The 17,853-nt window shown below is 36.0% G+C and overlaps 1 protein-coding gene across 1 annotated transcript; it reads right to left on the reverse strand.

Annotated features, from left to right (window-relative positions):
• Positions 1–15,538: 15,538 nt before the first annotated feature.
• LOC142847267 (olfactory receptor 7D4-like) lies at positions 15,539–16,474 on the reverse strand. Its single transcript, XM_075967984.1, has one exon. The coding sequence runs from the start codon at positions 16,472–16,474 to the stop codon at positions 15,539–15,541; it is 936 nt and encodes a 311-aa protein (XP_075824099.1).
• Positions 16,475–17,853: the final 1,379 nt, after the last annotated feature.

Raw genomic sequence — 17,853 nt, forward strand, 5'->3', positions numbered from 1 at the left:
CAGAGTTGTTTGGATTTGCATTTCTCTAATGTTTAAGCAGGTTGAGCATTTCCATAAGTGTTTTTCAGCCATTTTAGATTCTTCTGTTGAGAGTTCTCTATTTAGGTCTGTGTCCTATTTTTTCATTGGATTATTTTGATGACCAATTTCTTGAGTTCTTTGTATATTTTAGAGATTAGTCTTCTGTCTGATGTGGGTTTGGTGAAGATCTTTTCCAATTTTGTAGTGTTGACCATGTCCTTTGCTTTACAGAAGCTTTACTGTTTCTCTCAGTGTCTGTGCTGCTAGAGCTATATATACTCAAAGATGCTCAAGCATAACACAACGACATGTGCTCAACTATGTTCATAGCAACATTATGCATAATAGCCAGAACCTAGAGGTCCTTCAGCCAAAGAATGGATAAAGAAAATGTGAAACACTTGCACAATAGAGTACTACTCAGCAGTAAAAAATAATGACATTTTGACATTTACAGATAAATGGATGGATCTAGAAAAAAAGGCTATATTGAGTAAAATAACCCAGATCCAAAATGACAAATATATGTACTTACTCATAAGTGGATTATAGACAATAAAGCAAAGAAAAACCTGCCTATGGTCCACAAGTACAGAGAATCTAGACAACAAAGAGGACCCTGAGAGAGACATACCTGGATCTACATAGGAAGAAGAGAAACACAAGATCTCCTGAGTTAATTGGGAGTGTGAGAATCATGGAAAAGGGTAGAATAAGAAAAGGGAGGAAAGCAGGTTAATGGAGAAAAATATAAGCTGAATAAAAGTAAATAAAAATATTCCCAGTACTTTAATATTACGGCTTATATTTTACAGATACCCAATAGATAAAAAATTGGAATTTAATTCCTTTTTCTTTTATATATTTTACTGTTTAATTTGAGATATAACTAAATATATCACCCAATATGATGTTTTCTAGATCCATCCATTTGCCTGCAAATTTCAAGATGCCATTCCTTTTTTACCACTGTGTATCACTCCATTGTATAAATGTAACTCATTTTCCTTATCCATTCTTCAGTCAAGGTTGCTTACACATTCTCGTTATTACAAATAATGCTGCTATTAACAAAGATGAACACATGCATTTGTAGTATTATTGAGCATCCTTTGGGTATATACTCAAAAGTAGTATTTCTGGGGTCTTGAGGTAGGTTGTTGCCTAATTTTCTGAGAAATTGCCATACAGATATCCAAAGCAACTGTACCAGTTTGCACTCCCACTATCAATGGAGGAGTGTTCCCCTTACCCCACATCATCTCAAGCATAACCTATCATCACTGTTTTTGATCTTGGTCATTCTGACATTTCTCGGATGGCTAAGGAAGTTGAGAATTTCATTAAGTGTCTTTTAGCCATTTTAAATTCACCTGTTGTAATTTATCTGTTTAGGTCTATACCCCATTTTTATTGGATTATTTGTTCTTTTGATGAATATTTTCTTGAATTCTTTCTATGTTTTGGAGTTTGATGTGTGTTTGGTAAAGATCTATTCCCATTCTTTAGGCTGCTGCTTTCTCTTGTTAACGATGTCCTTTAATTCTTCACAGAACTTGAAAGAAATTATACTCAACTTCATAAGAAAAGGCAAAAAACTGAAGATAGCCAAAACAATCCTGTATAATAAAGGAACTTCTAGATATATCAAAATCCCTGACTTCAAACTCTACTACTGAGGTACAGTACTGAAAACAGCCTGGTATTGACATAAAAACAGACTGGAGGACCAGTGGACTTGAATCAAAAAATACAGATATAAAACCACAAAGCTATAACTATCTGATTTTTTTACAAAGACGCAAAAAATATAAAATCGAAAAAGAAAGCATATTCAGCAGATGGTGCTGGCATAACTGGATATCAACATGTAGAAGAAAGAAAACAGATCCATAACTATTGCTATGCATAAACCTCAAGTACAAATAAAACAAACGCCTCAACATAAAACCACACTGAATCTCATAGATGAGAAATTGTCAATTACACTTGAATGTATTGGCACAGTAGACCATTTCCTAAATATAACCCCAGTCGCACAGATACTGACAGCAACATTTAACAAATGGACCTCCTGAAACTGGAATTCCATTCCTAATGAAAGGAAACTCATGCCTGGTAATATAAACATAGCCAGGTACCCATGGCTATTAGATCCATGGATTCCAGAGTTAAGCCTACTACTGTCGCTTGCCTAAACTGGAATAACTTTAAACTATTTTACAAATACATATTTTTATACATAGGTAAGTGTAGCTCCTACCCCCATCAAACAAGCTTCTTTTTGCAGCTGCGTAAGAACATTACAGAAATTCACAATTGATGAAAATGCAGAGAATATACGGTAACATACACAAATCCATTTTGCAAACCAACCATGTAGCCTCTACACCAAAGGCACAGGAAGCCTCAGAGAAGGTGAAGTAGAAATACTAATACAAGAAGATGACCAAGATCTTAGTCAGCTATTAGATACCATCTTTTATATACGACAGGGAAGAAGCACTCATGAAATGGCAACAATAATGTAATCTATACAAAATAAACACAATTACATTACTGATTCAATTGGTAATATGTATTTGTAAAATTTCACAAGGACCATATGCTGGATGAAGAGTTACAGTTTTGCAAGGAAACAGTAAATGCTTTCTAATAAATTATTCAATTCCAAATTGTTAGTATTATTCACATATTCATATGAGCAACAGTGAGTGGACACACTGGAATACAGTCTGAGAAGTTAGGGTATAAGAAGGCTTGACTAAACTCATTGGAAGAATAGTTCGATTTGAGCTTTAACATGTGCTTTTTCAATGAAAGCTAAATAAGCCACAACAATTCATTTTTCTCCCACTATTCTTTTTCCTTTAATGATCATATTTTGTGGTCAGCATTTGCATCTTAACATTGCTTTGTGTCTAGTGCTTTCTCTTGTCTGTTTTGTGTTTTCTCACGTTGTTTAAGATCACGGAAAATATTTTTATTATTTTTACACTGAAAACAGCCTGAATTTAAGATGTCATTTGATCATCCTGACACAGAAGAAACAGAAAAACATGATTTTAAATATAACTTCAATAGGATGATAGAGACCCTTAAAGAGGAAATAAAACATTTCATTAAAGAAAGAGAGAAAAAGACAAACAAAAAACTGACATAAATCCATAGATCTCTTAAAGAAACCCCAAAAAACCAAGAGAAAAGAATCAAAAAGGTGAAGAAAACAGTTCAAACAGTTCAAGAATTGAAAACTGGAATAAAGGAAATAAAGAAAACACAAACTGAGTGTTAAGTTGGGAGCATAGACCCCAACCCGTTGCATCTATCACAGCCCCCAGATCTGAGAGTTGTATTGATCTGGACTTCAAATTCCTGAAGGTCAGGTCCTGACCCCTCCCTGGGGGGGTCAGGCCACAGAGTATTTAAGTGAATTCCCAAAAGAGGAACAGGTGGTCCCTTTCCTTTCCTCCTGGTGGTTGCATTCACTGCCTCCCAGTTCCCCCTTGGGGCCACCTGAGAGCGCAGGATTCCCACTAAACCTGGATGGTTTTTAATTTGGCTTGTTTTGATTTGGCTTGACTGGGAATTTCCTTTGGCAGAGAGCTCATGTTAGGAAAAATTCTTAACACTGAGGGAATGGTAGAAATGAAAAACTGTGTAAGTATACAAAAACTACAGATCAAGCATAATCAACAGAATATAACAGATGGTAGAAAGAATCTCAAGTGTTGAAGAAACTATAAAAAATAGATTCATTGGTCAAAGAAAATGTTAAATCCAACAAATTCTTAACACAAAACATCCAGGAAATCTGAGACACCATGGAAAGAGCAAACCTAAGAATAATTGGAATAGAAGAAAGAGAACTCTAACTCAAAGGCACAGAAAATATATTCAACAAAATCGAAGATAAAATCTTTCACACCCTAAATAATGATATGCCTATTAAGGTACAAGAAGCTTCCTGAACACCAAATAGACTAGCCACAAGAAAAATACAAAAACATTCCTTGCCATCTAATAATCAAAATGCAAAACATACTAAATAAAGAAACAATATTAAGAGCTGCAAAGAAAGAAGGTCAAGTAACTTATAAAAGTAAACCAATAAGAATTAAGCCCAGACATCTCCATGGAAATGTTGAAAGCCAGAAGATCCTAGACAGATGTATTGGAGGCACTAAGGGACCATGATTGCAAGCTCCGGCTACCATACCAGCAAAGCTTTTAATCTACATCAATATAGAAAACAAGATATTCCCTGAAATAACCAGATTTAAACAATACCTATCCACAAATCCATCCTTACAAAAGAATACTAGAAGGAAAATTTCATTCCAAGAAAACTAACTGTATAAATAAAAATACAACAGCAGATAACCTAAATCAGCAAACCCCAAATAAGAGAAACACACAAACACTACCAATGAAAAATAGCAGATATTAAAAATCACTGGTCATTAATATCTCTTAATATCATTGAACTGAATTCACCAATAAAAAGACACAGGCTAACAGAACAGATACAAACACAGGATCGTCCTTCTATTGTATACAGGAAATACACCTCAACCCCAAAGACAGACATCACCTCAGAGTAGAGGATTGTGAAAAAGATTTTCTAGTCAAATGGACCTAAAAAACAATCCTAATATCTAACAAAATAGATTTTAAGCTAAAATCAATAAATCAGAATGTATTTATGAATAATAAATAAGTAAATAAATAAATAAATGGGAAAAGACTCACCACAGGAAAAATAAACCATCAAGATGAAGTCTCAATCCTGAATATCTATGCCCCAAATACAAGAGCAACCACATAAGTAAAAGAAACATCACTAATGCTTAAACCGTACCTCAAACCCCACACACTAATAGTAGGAGACTTCAACTATCCACCTTCCCCAATGGACATATCAACCATATAGACACTTAACAGAGAAATAAGAGAACTAACAGATGTAATAACTCAAATGAACTTAACAGACATCTACAGAACATTCCACCCAAATATAAAAGAATATACCTTCTTCTCTGAAGCTCACAGAACCGTCTCTAAAACTGACCACATATTCTGTAACAAAGCGAACCTCCTCAGATACAAACAAATTGTAATAACACCCTTTATCATATATTGGATCACCATGATTTAAAGTTAGAATTCAACAACAACATTAATTGCAGAAATCCTACAAACTCATGGAAATTGAGTGCCCATGGGTCAAGAAAGAAATAAGAAATTGGAGACTTTTGAGATCATCTGTGACATTACATTGATGATCTCTAAACTCAGTGTGATAAGTTTGCTCATTAACATAGCAGTAAATATAAATTCTGTCCAGTAGAGCTAAAGAATAGGACAGTTGTTTGATTTCACTTTAATGAGTTTTGATCTCATCCAAACTAATCAAAAGTCAAAGAAAGAGCAAGAAAATCAGAAATGTAAAGAGGGACATAACAATAATAACCAACGAAATCCATAGAATCATTAGGTCATACTACAAAAACCTGTACTCCAGCAAACTAGAAAATGAAAAAAAAATGGAAAATTTTCTGGATAGGCACTACATGCAAATTAAATCAAGATGACATGAACAATATATATATATATATATATATATATATATATATATATAAATTGTTTTTATTAAGCTATATATTTTTCACCTTCCCTTCCTTCCTCTTCCCTCCCCTCCTACCGTTTCCCATGGTCCTCATGCTCCCAATGTACTTAGGAGATCTTGTCTTTTCCTACTTCCAATGTAGAGTAGATCCATGTATGTCTCTCTTAGGGTCCTAATTATTGTCTAAGTTCTCTGGGATTGTGAATTGTGGACTGGTTTTTTTTTTTTGCTTTATGTCTAAAAGCCACCTATGAGTGAGTACATATGACATTTGTCTTTATGGGTTTGGGTTACCTCATACAATATGATATTTAAAAGATCCATCTATTTGCCTGCACATTTAAAGATTTTATTATTTTTTTTCTGCTCTGTAGTACTCCATTTTGTAAATGCATCACATTATCCTTAACCATTCTTCACTCTGGGGCATTTAGGTTGTTTCCGGGTTATAGAAATAATGCTGCTATGAACATAGTTGAGCACATGTCCTTGTGGTATAATTGAGCAACCTTTGGGTATATACCCAAATGTGGTATTGCCAGGTCTTGAGGTAGTTTGTTTCCTAATTTTCTGAAAAATTGTCATACTGAAATCCAAAGCAGTGGTACCAGTTTGTACTATCAGCAGAAATGGAGGAGTGTTTCCTTTACCCCACATCCTTTCCAGCATAAGTTGCCATAAGTGTTTTTGATCTTGTCCATTGTTACAGGTGTAAGACAGAATCTCAGAGTTGTTTTGATTTTCTAATGACTAATCATGTTGAGTATTTCTTTAAGTTTCTTTCTGCCATTTTAGAATCATCTGTTGATAGTTCTCTGTTTGGGCCTGTACCCCATTTTGTATTGAATTATTTGTTTTTTACTGACCAATTTCTTGAGTTCTTTTCATATTTTGGAGATCAGCCCTCTGTCTGATGTGAAGTTGGTGAAGATCTTTTTCCATTCTGTTGGCTGTCATTTTGTCTTGTTTACCATGTCCTTTGCTTTACAGGAGCTTCTCAGTTTCAGGAGGTCCCAATTATAAATTGTTTATATGAGTGACTGTGCTACTTGGGTTATATTTAGGAAGTGGTCTCATGTGATAATGCATTCAAATGTACTTCCCACTTTCTCCTTTATGAGGGTCATTGTGGTTGGTTTTATGATGAGGTCTTTGATCCATTGGAACTTGAGTTTTGTGCACAACAGTAGATATGGATCTGTATTCGTTCTTCTACATGTTGATATCCAGTTATGCCAGAACCATTTGTTGAATGTGTTTTCTTTTTTCCATTTTATATTCGTTGTTTCATTGTCAAAAATTAGGTGTTCATTGGCCTGTGGATTGATATCTGGGTCTTTGATTCAGTTCCCTTGCTCGTCCTGTCTCTTTTATGTTAATCCCGGCTGTTTTCAGTACTGTAGATCAGTCCTCTGTCTGATATGGGGTTGGTAAAGATCTTTTCCCATTCTGTAAGCTACCTTTTTGTCTTATTGACTGTGTCTTTTGCTTTGCAGGAGCTTCTCAGTTTCAAAAGATCCCATTTATTTATTGTTGTTCTCAGTGTCTGTGCTACTGGTATTATATATGGGAAGTGGTCTCCTGTGTTCATGTATTGAGGGATACTTCTCTCTTTCTCTTTTATCAGGTTCAGTGTGGTCAGATTTATACTGAGGCCTTTAATCCATTTGGTCTTGAATTTTGTGCATGGGGATAGATATGGATCAATTTGCATTCTTCTACATGATGACATGCAGTTCTTTTAGTACCATTTGTTGAAGATGCTTTCTTTTTTTCCATTGTATAATTTTAGCTTCTTTGTCAAATCTCAGGTGTTAATAGATGTGTATTCTGGGTGTTCTATTTGATTCCATTTTTCAACTGCCTGTTTTTATGTCAATAACAAGCTACTTTTATTGTTGTAGTTCTATAATAGAGCTTGATATCAGGGACGGTAATGTCTCCAGAAGTTACTTTATTGTACAGATTGTTTTGGCTATCTTGAACTTTTAGATTGTCCATATGAAGTTGAATATTGTTCTTTAGAGGTCTGTGAAGAAATATGTTGGTATTTTGATAGGTATTGTATTAAATTTGTAGATTACTTTTGATAGCACTGCCATTTTTTTATTCTGTTGATCCTACCTATCCAAGAGCATGGGAGATAATTCCATTTTCTGGTGTCTTCTTCAATTTTCTTTCTTCAAAGACTTAAAATTCTTGTCAAACATGTTTTTCACTTTGATTAGTGTTATTCCAAGATACTTTATGTTATAGAGATTATTGTAAATGGTAATGCTTCTCGAATTTCTTTCCAGTTTCTTTATCATTTGCTTAGAGGAAGGGTATGAAGAATGACACTTAAATCCCACACTAGCTCAGAATTGAGAATAATAGACAATTATTTATTTAGGGGTAGACTCACAAATCTGAATCATCTGCTGGAATGGAGAAACAGAAAACAATTCTTGCAGCAGGAAAAAAGGCTGGATGCACTTTTCATCAGCATAAATAGTAGAAGAGGCCAAGCCCAAGTGAGCGGGTAACTTAAAGGCTACTGATGGTAGGATTTCAAACAGCATCTCCCCCTTTTGTTTAAATAAGAGAGTTCTAAGCCCAATACAAAATTATATACAATAAGAACAAATATGTTCAATAACTATCCTATCCTAATGAGTTTAAGTCTTGTATAATAAACAACTTTGTCAAGTCATTAGAGGAAACTAACTACAACTGTCTAGTCTTCAACCCCATGGGAGAGCCGAGAAGGGAAATAATATTACTTGAGTAAGCAGGAAGTGCAATCAGGCAACTTCCAAAATGTGCAAAAATGACAGAGACAGCTGGCTACCTAGGCAATCACCCAAAGTCTTATTTGCAATGTTGAAGCAACCAACTTTGGATAAGGCCTAGAGTAACTGACAGACCATTCTCAGAGGCAGAAAATTTTTCAAAACCCTCTTACCCTGTATTGGCAAGATTTGACAGTCCTGCTTATCTGTTTCTGGATACCATGTACCTTTTCAGTGGTTGAGGCATGGGCAGTTCCTTGCCCAAAGGCCAGGTTTGTCAAGAAGAAAACAAGCTCCAAGTGGAGTGTCTTCGATGCTCAACATTTCTCAGGAATAGATTGGTACTGCCAGTAATCTTTGAAGTTTCCAGGAAGAAGTTGGGGCCCCACAACAACCACTCCACATGGTTGATATGAGATCATGATGCTGATAGCACTTCTATAAGACCTGTTTTTGGGTACCAGCTGCTCAAGGTGGTTCCAACTTGGTTAGCTAAAATGGTGCACTTTTTTGCAATATTCTGGCCAGAACTCCAAATAGGAACCTCAGAAAAACCTACCAAATACTCAGAGACTATTTGCAATTATATCAGACAGTAATCTTGGAACTTAACCATCATTTTGCTTTCACAGGATCCCATAGAAAGAACACTGCCCCCATGACAGCTGGAAGTAATTCTAGAACATGATATCCCCTCTCCCAACAAAGTTTGTCCTCAGGGATAAGGACATAATTTAGGGGTTGATTATAATTGGTATAGGGTTGATGGTTGTGGGGAAATTTTATAGGCTCAGAGATCTCTTTGGGAAAAAATGGGGAATATTGGATGGAATAATAGATTAGTGTGAGATTACTCAAACTAATAATAAAAGTGAGTAATAGAGTGACTACTTGTGAGTTATAATTTATATAATTTATATGATTACATTGGTATAGATTCTTGTATATTGATACAAAGTTAAATTATATTGAATATTGTATGCATTCATGTTTCTACCACTGCTTAAAGCATTTTTATTATTGTTATATATTTATCATATTCAAGGTACATTTCTAACTCTGATTAAGATACTTATACATTGTTTACACTTTGAGGTCATTGTCCTCACTTGTTGCACAGCTGCTTATTGTATAATATTCAAATATGAAGTCTTAGTCTTTAATTTATATATTAAGTATTAAGAAATATAGATCAGTAGTCATCTATGTTTGTCATACTTATAGTTAGACTATTCAGGTTCTTTAGATGCATAGAAATTATATTCTGCATAGATAGATAATCTTCAACCACTTCAAAGAGATGTAGAATATGGCATTTAAATAATTTAGTGTTCTGTTGAACTGAGACACAATTGCTCCTGGCAGAACCATTCTATTCCCGAGAGAATGTTGAGGACTGAAGACACTCCACTTGGAGCCTGTTTTCTTCTTGGTGAACCTGGCCTTTGGGCAAGGAACTGCCCATGCCTCAACCACTGAAAAGGTACATGGTATCCAGAAACAGATAAGCAGGACTGTCAAATCTTGCCAATACAGGGTAAGAGGGTTTTGAAAAATTTCGTGCCTCAGAAAATGGTCTGTCAGTTACTCTAGACCTTACCCAAAGTTGGTTGCTTCAACATTGCAAGTGAGACTTTGGGTGATTGTCCACGTAGCCATTTGTTTCTGTCATATTTTTTACACATTTTGAAGGTTGCTTGTTTGCACTTCTAACTTACTCAAGTAATATTTCCCTTCTCAGACCTTCAATGGGATTGAAGACTAGATAGTTTTAGTTGCTTTCTTCTCATGACTTAGCCAAGTTATTTATTATACAAGACTTAAACTCATTAGGACAAGATAATGTTTGAATATTTGTTTTTATTATATATTATTTTGTATTGGGCTTAGAACTCTCTTATTTAAACAAAAGGGGGAGTTGCTGCAGGGAGTCTTACAGCCAGTGGTTACCTTCTCACTAGGGCATGCTCCTCTTATACTGTTTATGCCAATGTAGAGCATGAGTCAGGATCTTCTCCGGTTGTGGGATTTGGTTTCTGATCTCAATTTCAGTAGAGGATTCTGATTTGTGAGTTTACCTTTAAATAAATAGCTGTCTATTTCTCAATTCTGAGCTAGTGTGGGACATCTTTTAAGCATCCTTCTCTATCTTCTTTGATCAATTTTAGCTGAAGCCTATTTTGTTAGATATTAAAATAGCCACACCAGTTTGCTTCTTAGGTCCATTTGGTTGTAGAGTCTTTTCCCAATCATTCACTCTGAGAGGTTTAAGTCCATTAAACCTCCCAGGGTTCGGAAAGTTTCACTGAGGCAGGGCCTGGAGTTCACCCACACCCAGACCTGTCTGTCTGGACAGGGCATGCTACCTTCCTGTTCAGTGCCCATTTTCTTTAGAAATTTCTATGGGGTGTTTTAGCAAGTAATTTTGAGGGATTGACTCTATGTAAATTTGACTATTAGAACAAAGAATGAATGTTATTGCTCTAAGGCCTCATGGTTTGGGGGAATAGAAAGATCATTCTGTTGCCTGTGCAGGATAAGTGACCCTGCTGAGATGTTTTGGGACTGAATCCCATTGTGAAAGGAGACTCATGGCCTCACAAAGTTTGTATAGATATGAGAGTGATTTTCCAAAAGACAAGTGTTCCTGTAGCTCTGAAGAATGGGTTATCCCATGTGGATATGTAAGTATGTACTTCCCTTGGTTTTGTCTATTGGTCTGTCACCTATACATTTACTACATAATCTTGTAGGCTCACAGAGTGGCTTCCATTTAGTACCTGACTTCGACAACTCTCTTTTTTAAATTAATTAATTAACTTTTAAAAACAATATTTTCTATTTTTACATATCAATCCCAGTGGCTACTCCCTTCCCTCCTCCTGCTCTCTCCACTTTCTCCATCTATCCCACCCAAATCTACTCTTCAGAGAGGGTAAGACTTACCATGGGGAGTCAACAAAATCTAACACATAACTTTGAGATAGGGTCAAGGCCATTCCTACTATATCTGTGCTGAGCAAGGTATCCATCCAAAGAGAATGAGTTCTAAAAAGTAAGTACAAGCAGTAGGCATAAATCCTGGTCTCACTGCCAGTGGCCCCACAGTCTGTTCCAGTCATACAACTGTCACCCATATTCAGAGGGCCTAGTTTGGATGTATGCTTGTTCCTTTGCTGTTTTGTTGGAGTCAGTGTGCTCACGTTAGCTTAGGTAAGCTGTTTCAGTGGGGATTTCCATCATGCTCTTTACCTCTTTGCTTGTATTCTCACTCTTCCCATGCTTTGAATGGACTTTGGGTCTCAGCCAAGGACTCCACTGTGGATCCTTTCTTCTGCTTCCATCAGTTGCTGGATGAAGGTTCTATGATGATATTTAAGATAGTCATCAATCTGACTACAGGGCAAGGCCAGTTCAGGCACTGTCTCCACAATTGCTTAGGGTCTTTCTTGTGGATTCTTGGAAATTTCTATAATGCCAGGTTTCTTAATAGCCCAATAATGGCTCCTTCAATCAAGATGTCTCTTTCCTTACTCTCTGTCTCTTTTCTTCCCCCATCTTGACATTCCCATTCCCTCAAGTTCTCCTCCCCTCCTCTTCCCTCTTTGCCCTCCCTTCTCCCCTCATCCCCATGCTCCCAATTTTCTTAGGAGGTCTTGTCTATTTCTTTTTCCCAGGGGGATCTATATATGTTTCTCTTAGGGTTCTACTTGTTACTTAGCTTCTCTGGAATTGTGGACTATAAGTTCATTATCCTTTGCTTTACAGCTAGTATCCACATATGAGTGAGTCCATATGATGCTCATCTTTCTGGGTCTAGATTACCTCACTCAGGATTATTTTTTTCTAGTTATATCACTTGCATGCAAATTTCAAGCTGTCGTTGTTTTTGCCATTTTCCGATGACTCACTTTGATTGTGAAGGGAGATCCTATAACCCCTCACTCATGTGTTCTTCATGACCTAACGGTAGAACCATGTGGACAGTCCATTTTGAATGCCTGCTTAGGGTAGATCCTGGCTATTTGTAGAAGTCTTCCTTTGTTGTTGCCTTTTAGGAGAATAAAATTCTTTGGGCCTTTCTTTTTTAAAATTTGGAAACTTAGTTGTATGGTGTGTTCATCTGAAGACACCTCCTTCATTTATTACATTTCACAATAGATTTCTGTTTATCTCTTTCATAAGGATCTTTGGCTCCAATATGAAATCTTCTGGTGCTTGTTTTCTTCTTAAACTGTACAGTTTGTATTTCTTTTTCTTTGCTGGTCATTTTTTCATTGGAGACCTGCATAAGAGTTGTTACTAATAACCATATGACAATAAATCTTATGGTGTATTTAAATATCCTCCCCCAAGGAAGTTAGCCTATTACTATTCAATTTAACATTAGACAGATTCTTTGGACAAAGAAGCAAAGCAACTACATTCTTTGCCAGAATATAATAAGAATGTGTCTCTAGACCAACTGCTGATATTGATCCCCTCTGAAATATTTTGATCTTAGTACTATTGTCTTCCAAGCTCCTACTTGAATGACCTCTAAGCCTCCTTACAACGTTGAATCATGTTCCTAGTTCACAGTCAGTGTTTTGCACATTCCTCCACAAGCAGCAAGTTGAAGCCTATCACAGAAATAGCCAATTCTCTGGTATCAACTTCTGTCTCAGAATTTTTTTCCCTTTTCTGTGATAAGATACTATGACCAGAGCAACTTTTAGGGGACAATATTTACTTTTGGGCTCATAGTTTCAGAGGTTTGGAATCTATTATGGTAGAGCAAAGGAATGAAAAGTTGAGAACTCACATCTGATCAGTAAGTATGTGGTGAGAGCTGGAGACTGTGAATGACGAGAGGCTTTTGAAACCAACGCCAAACCCTAGTGACTCACCTGTTCTAAATAATTCCCAAAGACTTTTATTAACTGGGTACCAACTGTTCAAACAAATGAGCCTATGGGGGTCAGAATAATTCAAATCACCAGAGTTTTGGAGCAGTGATGTGAAACAGTGTTTTATGAATATAGCATAGTTATTCCATTCATGCTCTCTCTGCAAGGCATTTCCAAAATACCTGTCATCATTTCATATTGTAAAGTCCCCATGCTTCCCTTAGGAATACAGACAGTTAATACATTCTGAGGCAAACGTGTGACATTTTCTTTGATGATATAGTTGCTTGTAAGTTGCCTTGTTCCAGTAAATAACTTTCTACTTATGCCATGTGAGATACCAAAATTCAACTCTTCTTGATCCCAAAAGGGACAAGAAAATAGAACATTACATATTGGGAATAAAGGTTTCAAGTGCAGAGAGAAATGATCAAAGAGGTAAGGAAAAGAGTTAGAGAATGACTGAAGTTCTTATATAAATATAGTACATTGTCAAAGGATAAATTAAATTCATGAAAAATTTTAAAGAAAGAAGTTATATTTGCTTACAGTGTCTCTCACAGGTCTTTAATATATAAAGAAAAATGATATACCTAAAATGTTTGAACTAATAGGCTCAGTAAAGATGTAGGATAAAAACCAATTTTCATGGATCAGTGTTTTTGCGTAGAATAAAATTGCAACCTCTTATAAAGAAATAAAAATGATTGAATGTTCAATATTTGTATGTTCATATTTATTGTATATATTTATAAAATTATCAAACAAATAAAAATTGTATATATATATGTGTGTGTGTGTGTGTGTATGTATAAACATTAACATGTCCTCATCATCAACATCCCAATTCTCTGCATCTGAGGACCTATATGGAACCCACTTCCCAGTGCCTCAGAACCTCTACAGGTTAGACGCTACATCTTTCGGTATAATCTCAACATCTCAGGATCCTTATGGCATTCACCTATAGCATCTCAGGTACTGGGGCACAAATGCTTCTCTGGTCAGAGGCCATATTTCCAGCAATTTAGGCATCTAACCTTTAGTTTCTCAGAACCTGAGTAAAACTCGCTACCCAGTTTGCAGATTATATTGTATACTTTCTGGAACCCTAATATTTAGTGTCTCAGAGTACCATTCCCAGACCTATGACTTACTCAAGAACACTAATCTTACTGTAATATAACCTGTGAGTAATTCCTACTTGCTTATGACATGGCCGATCTTGTTCAGAACCATAGCCTCTGCTTTCTCCATATCTTCTAGGAGCTTGTCTCTTCCTCAGGAGAGAGGCTATCAATTCTGAATCCCAACTTCTCATATCTAAGCATCTTTCTGGGGTAGCAATCTGTTCCTCAAGTCTAATAATATATCACATCAACCAGGCAAGCTACCCCCTCTCAGAGTGCCTTCTAATGTAATATTTTATGTAGCCAAACTGCAACCACTTCAGCTACTGCACACAAAAGTCAATGCTGAATATTACTGAGACTGAACTTCAAGTATTATTAAGCTGATCAGATCAGTTGGAATAACATCAAGTAGAGAACCAAAGACTCACTCAATGAATATGGATTAAAAACTCATACCAAAAGCCGTAAACAATGGAAATGTGCAAGTTCTGATATGAAAATACAGAAAATAAAATTTCAAGATAAACGTATCACCTCTGAAAATTAGCAATTACATAATAATGATTTCCAATGAGAACAACTTAGGTGAAATTCAAAGAATTCAAAATTACAAATATTTTCAAAGATATAAACATGATACTTTAGTGAATTCCAAATTAATTTTTATTGCATTCTTCCCTTCCTTCCTCCAGTGTGGGTGTGCATGTATGTGTGATGGCAAAAGTGTGCAGATCACAGAATAACTTGGGGTAGTTTGAACTATTCATTTATATAGGTCCTACGTATTGAACTCAGGTTTTTGAGCAATTCTACAAGTTCTCAATTTAAAATCAATGAGAATTTTTATAACAAAAACAAAATAAAACAGACAAAAAACTGTACTACCTTTAACCAAGTTAAAAATTTTGAAGACTTTCTAAAAAAGATGAATGAGTATGGAAGCAACCAAGGGAAACACACATGAATCAAAAAAGAAATGGTGCTTTGTGAACATGAAATAAAAAAAGCATTTTTAGCATGTAAATAGGATATTAAAATCAACAACATTTGTCTCAGAACCTACAATGCTTACATATTTATTTGGTCATTGGTTTGTTAGGGACAAGAACCTGCTCTAAGGAGTCTTACCAGAGCCCCCATCACATCTTTGTTCCTCAGGCTGTAGATGAAGGGGTTGAGCATGGGGGTGACCACAGTGTACATTACTGAGGCTACAATGCTTCCTTGAGAAGAATGGGTCCCAGCAGAACTGAGGTAAACCCCAAGTGCTGTTCCGTAAAATAAGCAGACCACACAGAGGTGAGACCCACAGGTTGAAAAGGCTTTAGACTTGCTTATTGCAGAAGACATCTTCAATAAGGCAGAGACAATATGAGAATAAGAAAAGATGATGCCAGTGACAGGAAACACGCAGAATAAGGCAGTACCTATATACAACAAGATATTATTGATGAGAGTATCAGAGCTTGCTACCCTAAGAACCTGAGCTAATTCACAGAAGAAATGTGGGATTTCTGTACCCATGGAGAAGGTCAGTTGCTTCATTAGTAGGCTATGAAGCATGGAAACTGGTAAAATGATGATCCAGCACATCAGAACAAGGAAGCCACAGAAGTGAGGGTTCATGATGACTGTGTAGTTTAAAGGGTGACAGATGGCCACAAATCGGTCAAAGGCCATTACAGTCAGTAGGAAATTATCCATTCCTGCAAAAACCATAAAAAAATACACTTGAGTGAGGCACTGTATGTAGGTGATATTTCTGTTCTTTGTTTGGATGCTCACCAGCATCTTTGGGATAGTGGTAGAGGTAAAACAGATGTCAACAAAGGATAGGTTGGTAAGGAAGAAGTACATGGGAGTGTGAAGGTGGGAGTCAGAGCTGACAGCCAGAATGATGAGCAGGTTCCCAAGCACTGTGACTAGATACATAAACAAAAAGATGCCAAAGAGAATAGGCTGCAATTTGGGATCACCTGAGAGGCCCAGTAGGAGGAATTGTAATACATCTGTGTGGTTTTCTTTTCCCATTCCTGAGGGTTTTCTTTTTGACAAACAGGAAATGTTCAGAAATCATCCACATTGCCATCAGTCTTACATGACTTTACACTCTCATCTTTGGATGGTTGTTCTTAAGACTTCAGCATCCTTCCCATCACCATGATGTCCTTAGTGAATAACAATCTCATTTCACTTTAAATGTTTATAATGCTTCAAAAATTTTAGTTTATCAGAAAACTTTCATTATAAAACCACTCAATTATTTAAACTCCCTCTTGGCTTATCAATATGTATTAACTGTAGAATGGTCACAAGACATTTGTTCCAGAATGACCATAGAATTTCCTTGTTTCTAAAGTCCTGTAATAAATAAAATATGCATTTTAACCCAATCAATATTTATTTTTGTAATTATTTGTATTTTAATAATGAGCAAATATTATTTCCTTTTTAAATATTAGTCCTATTAGATTTATTTCAGATTTTAAAATGACTATCTACAGTAAGAATATCAACAAATGATATGTCATTGCTATTATTATTCTCTTTTATAATATGTATTTTATATATATAATTCTTTCAAATGTCAGAATGGAGTTTGGTTTAAAAACTGAATTCTCAGCTCAAATATCTAGGAACAATATTTTAGTTTACCAAATTACCATTTATGTGATTCTGAGACCGTTATTTTAACCCACTTAGCTACAAATACTTTTACATCTTGATATTTACTACATAAGACTGAAAGAAGAAATTAAATGAGGTTACAATTTATTTGTTCTATTGTGGTTCCCGTCATATGCAGTTGACATTCAAAAAATATTAACTTTTCTTCTGAGGATGCAATAATTCTGTACTACAGGGCTATTTACTGTTTAAACTTGAACATCCATAAAAGATGGAATTCTTTTTTTTTTTTTTTTTTGGTTTTTCGAGACAGGGTTTCTCTGTGGTTTTGGAGCCTGTGCTGGAACTAGCTCTTGTAGACCAGGCTGGTCTCGAACTCACAGACATCTGCCTGCCTGCCTCTGCCTCCAGAGTGCTGGGATTAAAGGCGTGCGCCACCACCGCCCGGCTCAAAAGATGGAATTCTGATGGTTATAAAATACAACCATTATTTTGAATGTGTGCAATTTTTTTGATCAGTGAACCTGTGTTCTTTTAGTAAGAGAATGTCAATGTGTGTTCTTCCAAGATATATAAAAAGTAATGTGGGCTGCATGGAAGAGAGGGAGGAAGAATTATACAAGCCTGGGGGTGATGAAAGTTGTCACAAGGGAACCCACAGAGACAACTAACCTGGGTTCAGGGGAACTCACAGATACTGGACCAACAGTGAAGGAGCCCGCTTGGGACTTACTTAGGCACTCTACATGTGTGTAACAGTAGTATAGCTTGATCTACTTGTG

This window comes from Microtus pennsylvanicus, chromosome 3, assembly GCF_037038515.1.
Source record: "Microtus pennsylvanicus isolate mMicPen1 chromosome 3, mMicPen1.hap1, whole genome shotgun sequence".
NCBI lineage: Eukaryota > Metazoa > Chordata > Mammalia > Rodentia > Cricetidae > Microtus > Microtus pennsylvanicus.

Bases quoted from the DNA above. Each gene is read 5' to 3' on its own strand.
- LOC142847267 (XM_075967984.1), bottom strand. From the start codon at position 16,474: ATGGGAAAAGAAAACCACACAGATGTATTACAATTCCTCCTACTGGGC.